Genomic DNA, 16,883 nt, shown 5'->3' with positions numbered 1-16,883 from the left:
GGTATTGAAGTCCCCTACTATTAATGAATTGGGATTAATCTGGGTCTTGAAATCCTATGGTATTGTTTTTATGAAGTTGGGTGAACCAGAGTTTGGTGAATATATGTTCATGATTGTAATATCTTCTTGATTTATTGTTCCTTTGATCAGAATGAAGTTGCCTTCTTTATCTCTCCTGATTTGTTTTAGTTTAAAGTTCATTTTGTCAGATATTAGAATTGCAACGCCTGCTTTTTTCTTAGTACCATTTGCTTGGTATATTTTTTTCCATCCTTTCACTTTAAGATAGTGTCTGTCCTTGAAAGTGAGATAAGTTTTTTTGCAGACAATAAAAAAGATGGGTTTTGTTTCTTAATCCATTCACCTAGTCTGTGTCTTTTGACTGGGGAATTCAGTCCATTAATATTTAAAGTTATTAATGAAAGATGAGTATTGAATCCTGTCATTTTTATTTCTCTTTACATTCTTGATATAGCTGTACTTTCCCACAGTTATACCTCCATTGAATTTCTTTCCTCAACCCCTTGGGTACAGTCATTCTTTTCTTCAGCTCTTTGTATTGCTTCCAGAACTCTCTGAAGGGCTGGTTTTGTGGACATGAATTCCTTCAGACTATTTATGTCATGGAAGATTTTTCATTCCCCTTCAACTATAATAGACATTTTGGCTGGGTATAGTGATCTGGGGGTATAGTAATCTGGGTTGGCATCTGTGGTCATTTAAAACTGGGAATACTTTGGTCCATTTTGTTCTGGGTTTCATAGTTTGCACTGAAAAGTCAGCTGTAATCCTAATGGGTTTTCCTTTATATGTGACTTGTTGTTTCTCTTTTGCAGCTTTCAGTATTGTCTCTTTGTTTTGTACGTTTAGTGTTTATTATGATGTGCTTGTAGCTTTCAGAATTGTCTCTTTGTTTTGTACATGTAGTGTTTTTACTGTGCTGTGCCGTGGAGAGTTTTTTTTTTTTTCTGGTCCTGTCTGTTTGGTTCTATATGCTTCTTGTATTTGTATGGGCAAGTTTTTCTTTAATTTTGGGAAATTTTCTTATACAGTTCTGTTGAAGATCTGGTCCATGCCATTATCTTGGGATTCTTCCCCTTCCTCTATGCCTATGATTTGTAGATTTGGTCTTTTATGGTGTCATACAATTCCTGCATATTCCATTCTTGTAATTTCTTAATTTTTTCATACGTGATTTCTTAAATTTTTCATAATCTTTGCTTGAGTGGTATAGTTCATCCACTTTATCTCCCATTCTTTATACTCTGTTTTCCATTTCATTCATCCTATTGGTGAGGCTTTCTCCTGTCGTTTGTAATCAGCTTACTGAGTGTTTCACTTCCTTCTTCATTCAAGTCTAAATTTTGACTAATTTCTTTTTATGAAAAACCATAAAATAGTAATTATTTATTTAACATTTTTTCTATGGTCTTTAGTATCTGAGAGTCTGTCATTTAATTCTTGCAACAACTTTCTAAGGTTGACACTACTCTTATTTCCACTTACAGAAAAAGAAACAGAATAGAAATTAACAAGTCTCAGGAACATACAACAACCAAGTGGCAGAGAAAATTCAAAAGAAGGTCACTCTGACTCTGGTGCTAGAACTCTTAGCAATTAAATATTTCTCTGGTGCGGGAACGGCCCCTACTTCTCACAAGAATGATAAGCAGATACCTTCCTTGTAGTTTCTGAGTCTCCAAACATAGTAGGCAACATCAGAAGTATTTTTTTGTTGTTGTTGATTTATATTTGTGGCACTTGGAACTGCACCTAGGGCTTCTCACATGATAGGCAAGTGTACTACTGTAGTATATTCTAGCCCTTTTTTTACTTTATTATTTTGAGACAGTGTTTCTCTGAATTGTCCAGGCTGGCTTTGAACCTGCAATTCTGCCACAGCCTCCCCGAGTAGCTGGGATTACAGACCTGTGCCATTTCTAGACTAATTCTTAAATTTCTGGGCACAATGAGATCACAAGCAGGGCTTGTGTGAACACATAATGCTAGAGGTTTCTAGTCCGGCACATCTAAGGTAAGGTCTGAGGATCTTTGTTTCTAAAAAGTCCTTAGGCACTATTGATACTGCTACCCAGGAACTACAGTCTGAGAATCACTGTCTAGTCCCTCAAGTTCTCTAGCTTTATAAGCCTCATTGCCTTAGTAACCTATCCTACCTAATTAATCTTTCACTCTTTAGCCACAGCCCCCCTCCCCAGGGGTCTTGTTTCACATCTTTGGCAGAACTGTGTGGTTTAGAATTCCCTGAGCTCTTTTGAAAAATGGAGAGAACAGTCATCCTTTATTATCCATGGATGTTCAAATCACGTTTAAAATGGTATAGTGTTTGTATATCATCCTCCTGTGTACATCCTCCTGTGTACCTTATATCCTCTCTAGATGACCTGCAATGCCTACTACAATGAAAATGCTATGTAAAATGTTGCTATACCATATTATTTAGGAAAGAGTTGACAAGAAAAAAAAATGCCTGTACATGTTCAGTACAGATGTATTTTTACCACATATTTTCTATTTGAGGTTGGTTGAATCCATGGATACAGAACTTGAAGATACAAATGTATTTCCCCACTCTAAAATATTTTTACTACCTTAAAATGTAGGGGGTTTGGTTTTTGATATGATTTAATTTGAGTTTTTAAGAGAGAGGGGGGTCTCCCCACATAGCTCAGGTTGGCCTCAACTTGATCCTGCTACATCAGCCTCCCTTGTACTAGATTACAGGTGTGTACCACAGCACAGAATTTACATCTGGCAACTCTTGAGATCCAATGAGCTGTAGAAAAAGGAGCCTAGAAGAATGATAAAGAAAGCATAGTCTGGTCCACTGCAGCCAAACCAGTTCCCAAGCAGGGACCATTTTTTTTCCAAGCTCCTTTTCCTCCTGAGATTGATTCTTTCTGCACCCTCGCTTTTTTGATCTCTTGGGATTCTCTCAAGAAATTAATCACAAGAGAATATTAACTAAGACCTTTTCAGGGCATCCACATGGAGAAAGTTGAAAACTGTTATAACACCAGTGCTTGGTCCTTTAACGCCTTTCCCCCCAAACCACATTCCTCCATCCTTATAGAGGCTGTAATTGTATTTTGTGCATTCACTGTTTGGCTAATTTTCTCTCTGCTAAGTCTCATGGGAAGCTGAAGTGAAATAAGGAAGCCCATGATGCTGGTCTGCCTACACAAACAGCAAGGCTGGAGAAAAGGGGCCAGTAATCAGAATCAACCAATTTAATGCCTGACTTGTTTATCCTACAGAAAACATCACCTGATGAGGCTTCCATTGATCCCTTCAGAGTAGAACATCATTATTCTAGGCTTTTGCAGACTGTAAAAATAAACAGTTTACCAACAAAGCAAAGAATTAAAGGGGAAAAACAACTCCAAGAAAGCCTGGGTTCTTTTATGCCTACGGTCATGGCTGCCGCAGGTATTGGTATGAAAAGAACAGTAAGTGCCAAGTCAAAGAAAGGGCTGAGACCAAGGGTAAGGACATGCAAGCACAAGAGAGAATCAGAAGCAATTGCACTTCACCATGGAGCACAAAGACTGGCAGAATTGATGATAAGCAGTTTGAGATTTCTTCTTCAGGGATCAACTAATAAATCCTCCTCACTCCATCTCTAAGAGGGCAGTTGTTGGTGAATGGGCTGTATAGATGTCAGAATGATCCAGACAACCTCAAGGGGCCTATTCTGGGTTTACAAATTGGAACTACTGAATTCCTATCATGAGACTATCAGTTAAAGCCATAACATCACATCACAAAAGGTTCCCTCCTACAAAAGGAGTAAGAAGAGGAGACATGTATTAATAGTACACATTCAGCTCTTCTTTCTCCTTTAGTTCTCACTACATTCAATAATAAAGGTGTTATTGTGCCTAACTTTCAGAAAGGGTAATGAATAAAGAATGGATTTCAGCAATCTGTCTATATTCACTCAGTAAGCATGCTTCCGATTGGAATTCAACAGAGTTCTGACTCCAAATCATAATCTTCATGTCACATTCTCTTCAAACAATGAAGAAGAATCTTGAGCTCTAAAAGTGCCAAAGAATGGGGCAGAAGGTGGAGGAGCACTTTTTAACTTCATGTAATTGGGTGTGGAAGTGTTCTTAAAAGCAACGGTTAGGTCACTCTGGAGTAATTGGAAGATATGAGCTCCACCTAGCACAATCCATGAGGACGATGACTTGTGTTAGTAGCTAATAAAGAAGAACAATGAGATACATCCTCTGTCTTCTGTCAAAAAATATGTATTGTTGAAGATATTACATACGTGAGCTGTAGAACAAACAAGAAGAAATCAGGCTGGTGCTGAGTTCAAAGCTTTATCTCTATTGGTTAGCTTTCACAGTGCTGGAAAGTAATATACAAGCCACTGGAAAAGAAAATTAATCACCAGGCTTACCTAGCTGTGAATCCTGTGAGCTACAACTGGCCTGCCAAGATATCCCCATTGGTGCAATAGTGGTACAAATATTATGGGAGTAACCAACCACTTTCTAATTGGATTCAAATTGTGCTTCATAAAATGGAGCTCATATCTGACACTGATATTGGGCTTAGGAACCTGTGGCTAGACAGGTCACAGGTCATAGAGAAGAACTTAATACTATTATTCTGTTAAATAGATATAGCATTAAACTGATTCCTAATGACTTATTGCTATACCCATAGATTAATGCATCTCTCCACTCTCACCAGAGGAGCCTCCACACAGCAGGGGGTGATTTAACACAGAAACCCACAGTCTCTTATGCAGAGAATAAAAGACTACAGGTTGTTCATCCCTGAGCAGGACACCTATATCAAACTTCTGCCTCCCAAAGCTCAGGGATCATTGAGAAAGAGGAGGTGGAAAGATTCTAAGAGCCAAAGGTGATCGATGACCACAGGGAAACAGTTTTCCAGACAGTTGGGCAGTCCCTCATATGAACTCACAGCAATATTGAAAGCCTGCACAAGTCCCAAATAAGCTCAAGCCAGGAAAAATCCCTGCATGGAAGTGAGGAAATGGATAAGAAAACCCAGTCCTACTTGAGAAACTATTAGAAAGTGATGGCTGCCAGAGGGAGGGAGAATCAGTCTCATTCAAGGGTGTGACTCTTGGTAAGTTAACCTGGTTCCAGTGGATGGACAAAATCCAAAGGGCATTTGGGGACATAAGTTTGACTCTATAGGCTTTAGTTTATACACACACACACACACACACACACACGTGTGTGTGTGTGTGTAAATGAAATTGGGTAGGGGTAGTAAAGGGGTGCAGATAGAGGAGGAGATCTAAATATGCTTAAAATATATTGTATGAAATTTGCAAAAAAATCCAATTAAAAAATATGGGTCTCACATAGATGGGATAGCTAGATGATCTCCAGGTCTACCCCTTACTAAGGAGCTACTGGCAGTGGATAGGTGCTGAGAGAGAGAGAATCATTCTTGTTTTGAGGATGTGGCCACTGGTAGGTTATCCATACTCTAATGCATGGCCCCATACCCACATGCATATGGACAACACTAACTAGACTTAGTGGATCATTTGTTTTAATGACATGAAGTTAGGAGGGGGCATGTTGGGAGGGATATGGGAGAAGTTGGAGGGGGAAAGTGAAGGTTACAAATGATCATAGTTTAATGTATGCATGTATGAAATTCTCAAAAATAGCAATTTTAAAAAGAAAAAGTGAACTTATTAAGGAAACATCCTGCTTGCTGACCAATAGTTTGTGTGTGTGTGTGTGTGTGTGTGTGTGTATGTGTGTGTGTGTGTGTGTGTGTGTATTAGAGACCTGGGCCAGAGGCATGAAATAATCAATAGATGGTCCCATTTCACATTTGCCTGGGAACCTATGCCAACCAACATCATTGATGAGAAGGAGAATGTATTCAAAGTTATTTTCTGGCTCTCCAAACTGACCTGTAAGTCTCCACAAGAATAAGAATAACCCTGAAGATAAGGCAGGGTAAACAGGCCATGATTTCACATGGCAGTTTTGATTGTGCAGCTCTGACTTTTCTAGATGTCTCATCCTACAACATTTGGTGGTCTAAAATGGCCTTCTCCTTCACTTCTTCATTGGCACTGGGGTTGCAGATTTGTTCAATGAACTATTTCATATTCTTCCCCTTGCCATCTGGCAGTATTAGCTCTCTAATAAAGTACTTCAATTTGTGCATTTTTTGACAAATCTGACTTTTAGTTGAATCATGCAGCATTCATAAATAGCAAGTGCTAGCTGATTAAAATCAATGAATGCCTTTAGTGTTGCCAGCAAAAATAGGACCTTAGCTGCACATGTAATTCAGTCTAATCATTTGAAAGGCACCTGATTATTTTTAGGAAGATGTTTTTACATATACATTCTTATGTCATCTGTTATATGTGCATGTATTCATTTCTATTTGGATGGATTCCTGCAAATCAGTCACACTTTGAATATAAGTGTTGCATACACTTGGATTTGGAGCTAGACACACTTGTGTTTGAATTCTATCTTTGCTAATTATAAGCTGTGTGAACTTGGGTACATTTCTTTATTTTCATGTGTATGAGTGTCTTGCTTACATGCATGTAAATGAACCCACATCGTGCAATGCTTGAGGAGGTCAGAAGAGGGTTTCAAATCCCCTGGAACTGGAATTAGAGGGTTGTTAGTGGTCATGTGGGTGCTGGGAACTTAACCTGGGCCATCTGCAAAACAGTGCTCTTAATCACTAAGCCATCTCTCCAGCCCCCTTGGATACATTTCTTAACTTGTTTCTCCGGTTTTTTAAATAAACATTTTATTTATTATTTTTATTTTATGTGCGTGTGTGTATTTCCTGCATGTAGGTAAGTGCACCCATGTCTTTCAATAGAAGACAGAAGAGGCTGTCAGATTCCCTGGAACGGGAGTTACAGACAGTTGTTAGCTGCCATGTGGGTGCTGAGATTCGAACCTGGGTCTTCTGCAACAACAACCAGTATTCTTAACTGCTGAGCCATCTCTCCAGCCCTGTTTCTCAGTTTTTAAAATTAAAATAGATATAATAAATTATTTGTACATATTTTTACCTTTTGAAGAACTCTAAGCATAAAATCAAAATAGTCACATATGTATCAAAATAGTATGTGTGGAGATCATGTTTGTATGGAGGAAAAGATAGAATCAAAAAGGAACCATCAACATTTCTTGTCTTAAAAAACTAGGTCATTTGATCAATTTCCAAACCCAAACACGAGCAGAGAGACTCTGGCTCTTTACCTGGTGTTGCGCTGGATACTGTTGGCCACTGCTGATCAGGCCCTCCTGGGCCAGCCCGTAGAATTCCAGCCTCCTCCAGGTGCACAGAGCTGAGTAAACAGACAGACCCAGATAACAGTTAGAGCATAAATGTTTTTCCAACTCTCCTTCCATCCTAAAAATTACTTCCATTTTGAAGGGAGGGCCACAGCAGGTATGTTCTGCTCATGCTTGAACTGCAACAATTACTGCTGAGCAGTCACCTTGCATAAACTTCAAAACCATTGCTGACTTACTGCCTGCTGTATCACCCTGGTTATAAACATGTTCTATATGGCAATTTTTGTTCTTGTTAATACCATGTGGTTCCCACTAAATCTAACAAAAGACCCACCAGAGGACAAATGCCATTTTAATATCTTGATGCTAATGAGGAGAGATTTTCTCAAAATTCCCAACCCTGTCTTGCAAGTTCTCTCGTAAAGAGAAAAATATACTAACAGTATTGTAGTATTATCGATAGTAATAGCAGTTTGGCTACCCAATTCATTCTTATGTTTGAGACACTTTGTGTGTGTGTGTGTGTGTGTGTGTGTGTGTGTACATATCTGTGTGTCTGTGTTGTGTGTGTATATGCTGTGTGTGCGTCTGTGTTGTGTGTGTGTGTGTGTGTGTGTGTGTGTGTGTGTGTTATTGGGGATTGAACCCAGGGCCTCATGCAGGCTTGCCAAACCTGTAACCACTGAGTTACAGTCCCAACCCTTTCTAATTTATTTTAAGAAAGAATATAACTAGGCTGCCCAGGCTAGTTTTGAGGTTGCTATCTTTCTGTATCTGCCTCCACATAGCTAGGATTACAGGCATCCGCTACCATATCCAGGCTTGATTAATTATTTCTTTTGAAAGGAAAATTTATTTGGTATACTGCAAGGGGCAGCAGGATGGACAGTCAGTAACAGAGGTATTGTCTGCAGTCAGCCTTGATTAATTCTTAGCCTTGCTTCTGTTTTACTTTTTTTGTGTTCTTTATGCCTAGATGACCTACCCAACATATGCTGAGACAAGGGGACCCAATCACAGTCATTCATAGATCCACATTCGGAAGAGATTAATTCAGGATGAAACACTGTTGGGACGTAGAGGCTGGCATGGAAATAACATAAACTCTTCAAGGGCAGGAAGAACACTGTATTCATTTGTGTTTGTCTATAGTTAGAGCATATGAAAGTTGAAAATACGTGCAGATGGATGAAGGAAGGAAAAACAGAATCCTGACTCAGTATCCAAGAAATCATCCAAAGTTAGAGGATGTTTTTAAACTAGACAGTTTCTTATCCTGAAATTAAATTACTAGAATAAAACTTGGACTACTAACTGAATGAGTTACTTGAGGCAATAGATCAAGCAAACTTAACTCTTATAGGGTAAGGCAATCTACAGGTTCAACAGTCCCTTGTTCTTTGACTTCAAACAGCATATCTAATAGAAATTCATTCATTAAGCTCTGATTTATTACTTTTATCCCTAATCTTTGGCCTAGAATTTTCTATTTTTTAACAAATATTAATGTCCTTTGGGTGCTAATGTCCTATCTGGACAAAAGGATGTAATTACCCTGTAACCAGTTCAGCTCAAAGCAGAATTTTTTTTTAAAAAAAAAAGAGCTACATGACTGCTGGTGAGGGAGAGTTGATCTTCTTTAAGGGGGTGACTCTAGTTAGGCGGACTAGACTCCAGTGGATGAACGCACACCGAGGGACATCTGGGTACACAAACTTGACTGGATAGACCTTAACATATGAGAAAATGCATGAAATCTGATGGGGGGGCTATTGGGGGTGAGGATGGGGGTGTCTAAATGTGATTAAGATGTACTGTATGGGGCCGGGTGAGGTGGCGCATGCCTTTAATCCCAGAACTTGGGAGGGAGAGGCAGGTGGATCTCTGTCAGTTCAAGGCTGGCCTGGTCTACATAGTGAGTTCCAGGACAGCTGGGGCTACAGGGAGACCCTGTCTCAAAAAAGACCCCCCCCAAAAAAGAGGTATTGTATGGGGGGCTGTAGAGATGGCTCAGCGGTTAAGAGCACTGACTGCTCTTTCATAGGACCCAGGTTTGATTCCCAGCACCCACATGGCAGCTACAAACCATCTTTAATGCCGGTTCCAGGGGAATCCAAAGCCCTCTTCTGACCTCTGTGGCATTGCACGACACAAGTGCACTCACATACATGCAGGCAGTACACTCATACACAAAATAAAAATAATAAAATATTTTTAAAAAGATGTATGAAATGCACAAAAATTAAATAAAATATACATTGAGGGAAAAAAGATATACAATATCTGAGGCTGGAAAAATCAAGAAACCAAGTTATGTGTGAAAAGAGCGTTATTTAAGTTTGCAGCCCTGGTATGTGTACAGTGTTCTCTGCTGTGGGAAGGATATGACATTCAAGTTACAAATTGCATTTCATTTCTTACCTATTTAAATCTCCTACCTTATTACATATTTTTATTGATTCCAGAATTTCATATAATGTATTCTAATCACTTTCAGACCCCTCCCCTCTCTCCAGTCCCTCCCCAACACCGCCCCAGGTTTCATTCACTGCCCCACTATTATCTAGCCTTTTATTTCATTTATTTGTTTATTTAATTTTGCTTTTTAAAGGCTTATTCTAATCTATACTTCCCAAGTGCTCCTGGGTATGGGTTCATGCCCTGGAGTTGGTAAACTTACCAGTAAGGAAAACTAACTCTTCCTTTCTCAGCATCCATCAGTTGCCAGTAGATTCTCAACTAGGACTGGGACTTCCTGCCTGCCTCCCCCATTCATACTGGGCCCCTCTCTGGCTTTGAGTTGCACAAATCTTGTGCATGCTGTCCTAAGCACCACTGGGTTCATATGTGCTCCTACCCTGTGGTGTCCAGACAACACAGTTTCCTTGTGTTCACCTACCATCTCTGGTTAGAGGAGGCAGAAAGATTGCAAATCTCACAATATCTTAATTGAAACCTGAACAGGAGAGTATTTGGCCATTTGTTTATGGGACAAGAAAGTGATAATCCCTTCAATATTTTATTTTAAAATTTTTTAAATCTGTGCCTCCATAGCTTTGATGCTTTTCAAGCAAAACACTAATTCAGCTGCTGGGTGTGTGTGTGTGTGTGTGTGTGTGTGTGTGTGTGTGTGTGTGTGTGTATGTGTGTGTGTGTCTTGCAAAAGCAACAGTTGGTACTGTAAAATATGCTTTTACCTACTACATGACTCCACAAACATCTCAGATACAAAAACACAAATTCATCTCTAGCAAGTATAGGAGTTCCTCTAATACCTAGTATAACAGCATCTGCATGGGTATTGCTGGCTTAAATTTATGACCCAGGTTCCAATGTAACATCTCACCAAAGCAGCTACCAACCTTTAGTCCTTTCCTAATCACTTCTGATTCAGAAATAGCACCCACATAATGATCTCTGCTCATTTGTAAGCTTGTGATGGTACTAATTTATTTTAATCTAATGCATGTTTAATGAGATAAAATTATATTTTCATTAATTCTACACATACTATTCCATAAACCTTCTCTTTAGACATTGATCTAGGTTTGATGAAGATTCAATTAACAATTGCTTTGAGGGTCTTAAAGTTTGGAGTTCATTTGTTCTTCAAAGTTAAATCCTTCTGATAAACATTAGTCTCTTGAGCCCCCCTATTTAGTTTCCAAAGACAGTCACAAATAATGAAACTTTTATTTGGCCCCATGGCATGGATACTACAGCAGCTCAGGAATAATGGCAATCAGTTACTGTCCAAAAGACACAGAGAAAAGGCAAATGCTTATTTCATCTGAGCCTTAGAGCAATGCTATTATTCTAGGTTAATCTAAAGTAAGCTAGATTTGGTCTCCAGATATTCAATAAAGTCCCAAACATGACTCATCCTCCAAAGAACCCATGCCATGAATGGGAATAAGATAACAAAATGATGGAGAAGACAGGAATATTCTAGCAGTGTGAGATAGGAAGACAACAGATGTATATGCATTGTTCAATGTACCCAAGACTGGAAGCATGAGATGTGTGCTAACTATAATTTTTAAGGGAGGAACAGAAAGTATAGGTGAAAAGGAATGAAGAAGTTAGAATTATTACAGGAAATTTAAATTGGCACAAAAGTTTTTAAACTGACACATTATTGTAGAAATTTTGCTGAAAGTACAGAAACCAGTCTCTGTGATTACACATTTTCATTGCCCAGCACTCAATAAGCATTTGGCACTGCTTACTTCCAATGTTTCAAGGAATAGTCACGGAGACAAAAGTAATTACCTTCCTGGCAGTATTTAAAGCTTCTCAGTTTGAACAGCTGTTTCTGGTCTATGAAGATACACTTTATCTGAACAGAACACACTTAAGTTTACTCAGGAAAAAAGGAAAGCAAGAAACACATACCTGTGCATGCCTGCTCTTAGCGAGGCAGAGTAACGCCAGTCAGGGTTGGGCTGTCGTGGCTGCAAAAATCACAGAAGGAGTTTTCTGTTAAAATGGCAAAACAATGTTCTCCAAGGCTACTGTTAATTAATTAGTTGTTCCTTAAATATTTTCAGGCATTTAATAAGAAATACCAAATGGGACATTTCATATTTGAGAGAGAGAGAGAGAGAGAGAGAGAGAGAGAGAGACCACTTTAAGAGAAAATTAAATTACCTCACACAGACTGCATGCTAAGGATCCTCATACTTAGGAGTGTTATAAGGGTCAGGTTTGTCTTTGTTTTGCTTAATACAAGTCTTGGGTTCTTCAAACACTAGGACAATTTGTGACAGGAAAATCATTCATTGCTTCTTCCCTCAAACGTCCCATTAAAGGTACACCCTCAATTCTGTAATCTAGCTATAACAAAATATGTGATTACACAGGTTCTGCCAGGCTGGCTGGACTGCAGAGGACTGCAATCTGCTGCTGGCTTTGCAGACTGCAGCATGTTTGACCCAGGATGGATGTGCCTAGTCATAACACCAGCAACTGATAACAGCCTCTTATACTGACTGAAGAGGGACAATAGAGAGAGAAAAACAAACCTCTTCAGAGTTTGACCTTATTTTGCTGCCTAATCCTTCTCATAAAACTGTACTTGTTCCATGATCCTCTCTCAGGGCTTTACCTCCTCATTCAACTACTCTTCACTAGACTGTGTGATTGCTTAGCAGGGAGTAGCTGAAATCCAAGAGGACCCTGATTCATTCTGTACCACCTGTGTACTGGAAAGAGGGTTTTTTTGCCCTCTGTCTATAAACTGTCAGTCTAAAGTAAAAAGGATAAAGAGGAAAATATGGGCACATAAAAACTTGTATGTGTGTTTGTGGATGGGGGTTATGTTCTGGTTAGAAGGTATTCAAATCACTGGAGGCAAAATCAGGCATGATTACAATTAATACAAATTATATTATGAAAAATTTGTGATAGACATTTTTCTAGACATACTTACACAAGCAGAAATTAAAATGGTCTTGTTAATAAATACTAAGGTATAGTTGAGTGGAATGACAAAATTTTCCTTTGGGCTATAATTATTGTATTTAGTAAATATGAAGCTGCACAATACCAATAATTATTTCAAAGTACAAACAATTCTTATTACCATTATTCATGTAGTTCTAGAAGCAGGATAAATTATTTTCATAAACATACTTTTTAATAATAGAGAAGTGATGGGATCAGCATCCCAACTTTCTGGCAGATTTAGGGATGACTAAAAAATGGTCAGATACCCAAAACCAAGGCCCAGAAAAAGTTGTAACTCTAAATACATTGTCTCAAAGTTTACCCCATTCCAACTGTTCTCTCTAGCCCTCTTCTTTTCTGCTGGCAAGATATGAACATGTCATCTGCTTCATCCTTGGTTTCCAAGTTTACAAATGTTATGCTCATTCCATATAAAGCAGCATAAACTATCCACAGACCAAATGAAACAGGTTCCCATTCTCTACAAGTAATATCAGAGGCAACAAAGAGAAAGCATTTGTAAATAACTTTATGAACCGAAAATACAACTAAAATACATTTCCTAATTTGTCTCTTTCCCTCAGCAGTATCAGTATTAACTTGTTCACTGAAAGACTCTTCCTCAAGAAAGATTCTGGCATCTGCTGAGTAACTACTGCCTATTTTCCTATGACTGGGCAACACTCGTGATGAAAATTACTGCAACTTGATCTCTGAAATGAAATCACTAACTCCAATTTGCTGAAAGGCATAATTCTATCAGGATCAAACAGGAAACTCACTTTATTGCACGATTTCACATCCTCAACAAACACATTTAATTTGTCATGCTGCTATTTTCAATAACAGTCCATCAGCAACAACATACTTCTCAGATTCATTTTCCAGAATCATAGTTATGAGAATTCTTATGGCAATAAGATTGGACAGGGGAAGGGAAAAGAGGGGAGTAATGAGTTCGTTTTAATTAGCCATTCAATACTAGACAATGGAATAAGCACTTTTATCCTAATTCTTTATCAGACCATAAATTATATGAACCTCGTTTTATCTATTTTGCTTCTAAGACAGACAAATACCCTCAACCATTCATGAATGTAGAACTATATCCTTGGAACCTAGAAGGGTTCTGATATTTGATAGGTTTTTAGAATGTTTTTAAAATATTTACATTTATATGTATGAATGTTTTGCCTGCATGTAAGTGTACCACATGCATGCCATGCCCAAGGAGGCCAGAAGAGGACGCAGAATCCCCTGGAACTGGAGTTACATATGATTGTTAGCAACCATGTGGGTGCTGGGAAACGAACTCCAGTCCTTTAGAAGAACAGCAAGTGCTCTTAATCTCTGAGGTATCTCTCCATCCCCTAGAATGTTTTTAAATAAATGAATTATCACACAAGGTCAATGTCATTCCATTTAAATTATAAAAATGAGAGCTCTATAAAGGCATTAAAATTTGTCTGATTGGTGAATTCAGCTGATAGTTAGATATATCATTACTTCCAAGATCCTAGATATTGATTTATTTTCAAACAGTGCAAAATTGAAAGCAATAAAAATATATCCAAAACTTGGTCAAATTTGGAAAGAGTTCAAGTTGAAATGCTGACCACTGATACATCTGATATAAGACGTTTATTAAGGCCTTGGAATATCTATGATTATTTTGCTCTAAAATATTTGAATGTTACATATCAGAATATACTAAATTTATTCTTTATATATAAATATTAGGGGGTTGTATGCTTGTTTAAGACAGGGTATCAAGCAGCCCAGGTTGGCTCAAACTCACTATGCCAAGGCTAGCCTTGAACTCTTGATTCTCCTGCCTCTATCTGCCAACTTCTGAGATTACAGACATGCACCATTACTCCTTGCCTATGCTGAATTTCTGCTGGTGAAGTAATCCAATATTTCTTGTTGTTTTAAAGCTTGGTGTTTTGGTACAATAATAGTTACTGAACTCCAGATGTAGAAAAAACTCAATTAGATAATCCACATGAATGATATAATATTATTAAAGAACAAGAGTCAACTTGAGTTCCTGCTAAAATTATAGCAAAAGTTTAATTTATCCTGTTGTGGCCTTATTTGTGATATATGCCATAGGATATCTGAGCTACAGAAGGATGAATCACTTCTTCTAAGATTTAAAGCAAAACAGATTTAAAATATCCTATGTTATTCATAAACTCACATGAACACTGAGTGAACTAATATGCTGTCTTGTTACCAGGAAAATCTCTGTTGAATTTGTCAATAAACTGCTCTCTGAAACCTAAAACTAAATGGAATATTTTCTTTTCCCTCCTAATAAGACTCTATTCAGAAGGTATCTGCAGCCAGTGTTTCATAGTGCTATCTTATGAACACTGGTATGAACGGTGGCAGGCAGAATGCGAAGACAGCCCCCAAATCCCCACATACAGTGTATATGCTCTGCACATTCTCAAGGCTGGAAATGTGGTGGATTTATTCCTATAATTATGTTTGCATGGCTCAGTTGCCTATAAGAAAGGGAGATTATTTAAGTAGGACTAATCTAATCACAGGAGCCTTTTAAATCCAAGGCTAGAAGTCAGAGACACCAGTCAGAGAGATGTGAAGCATGAGAGCGAGTCTACATGACAGGAGATTTTCTACAGCCAGTCCTAAAGATGGAGCGAGCACTAGGGCAAGACCTAAGAAGAACTGAGAACTGAGCTGAGAGTGACACCCTGCTCAGCCCCAGCCATGCAAACACAGGCTTCCATCCCCAAGGAAATGAACTCTGTCAACAATTTGAATGAACTTCAAAGTAGATTCTTCCCCAGAATCTCCAAATGAGTACCCAGCCCCCAAACCATGCTGATTTTAGCCCTGTGAAAACATGAGTATAAAACTCAAACACTCAGCGTGTGAACTGTGAGACACCACCAGTTCATGATAACGTGCTACAAAGAATAGAAAAGGAATGCATTAAGGCAAAACAGAAATATAACACTGAAAATAATCATTGACTGTAGTACATACTGGTCTTTCAGTATATCAATTTTTTTTTTTAAAAAAAAGGATAGATGAGGATTCCGGGTGAAATATTTTCCTCTGAGAACAATCATTCACAACTCTAATCTACAGAGAAAGAAAGTAAAATAAACCTGACTTTAAAATATATATATAATAGTTCCAGTTCAACAGAAAGCACTAGGTCAGCTTATTCTGGATGCACAGCTTGCTAGCACAGCAGCTACTCTCTTACTCAGGGCTGCACCTTCCTGGAGCCCAGAGCTCTGACCCAACAAGGCCACATAGAAACTAACATTTCTCTTCACCTTTGCAATGCCAGATATTTCTTTGTATGTGTCAAATTCAAATTTATGAATGGAAAAAACTTGCATAATTTTTAAGTTACCAGATTTAAAACATTGCTAAAGAGTTCTCTTGACCAGTAATTTTTGAAGTCATGACAATAGATTATACTTTTCAAAATACTATATTAATCATGTAAGTTTATGTCCATAATACGCATGGAAATACTGATCCAAGTGAGGTTCTATAGAAGTCACATTTAAAAATACCTGCGTGGCCCAGTGATTAAAAGCACTGACTACCCTTGCAGAGGACTGGGGTTCAGTTCCCCACATGGCAGCTAACAATAGTCTACAGCTCCAGTTCCAGGGGATCAATGCCTTCTTCTGGCCTCCTTTGGCACTGCACACATGTGGTACACTTATATACATGTAGACAGAACATTCATATACATAAAATTTAAAAAAAACAGCTGTAATAATAGAATTCGTGTGACATGGAGGTAGAATGAGGGCTTCCTGGAGGGAGGAAGGGAACCAGTGAAGAGGGGAGCCTACAAAAGCAATTTATGAAAATGCCATAATGAAACCTATTGTTTTGTATGATAATTTTTAAAAATTAGGAAAAAACTAAAATTCTATCAAATTCTGCTAAACTCTTAGGGTTGGTCACAGCAAATTTTTCTCAAATATTTGAAAACTGGCATCATTCTGACCTCTCATTGAGAGCAAAAACTGGTATCCAACCAAGGCAAGTATCCAGAACTGACTCTGCTATTCTGTCAAGCAGAAAGCATGCCAACAGTGTTTAATGTGCCAAGCTGTGTCCCTGCAG

At 38.3% G+C, this 16,883-nt stretch overlaps 2 protein-coding genes across 2 annotated transcripts in view; both read right to left on the bottom strand.

Annotated features, from left to right (window-relative positions):
* The window catches only part of LOC103736101, a 287,348-nt gene that overhangs the window by 26,843 nt on the left and 243,622 nt on the right, over positions 1–16,883 (bottom strand). The window contains 2 exon segments of the mRNA XM_029564673.1: positions 7,269–7,357; positions 11,703–11,761. Of these exon segments, the coding sequence (XP_029420533.1) occupies positions 7,269–7,357; positions 11,703–11,761 (148 nt within the window).
* Positions 11,703–16,883, bottom strand: part of LOC115070745 (protocadherin alpha-9-like) — a 195,779-nt gene continuing 190,598 nt past the window's right edge. Inside the window, 1 exon segment of the mRNA XM_029564677.1 lies at positions 11,703–11,761. The gene's annotated coding sequence lies outside the window, so the exon portion shown is untranslated.

Source organism: Nannospalax galili, unplaced genomic scaffold, assembly GCF_000622305.1.
Source record: "Nannospalax galili isolate Female #2095 unplaced genomic scaffold, S.galili_v1.0 scaffold1077, whole genome shotgun sequence".
NCBI classification, from domain to species: Eukaryota; Metazoa; Chordata; class Mammalia; order Rodentia; family Spalacidae; genus Nannospalax; species Nannospalax galili.
Note: the sequence above shows the minus strand (reverse complement) of the source record. Positions and strands in the feature narration are given on the sequence as shown.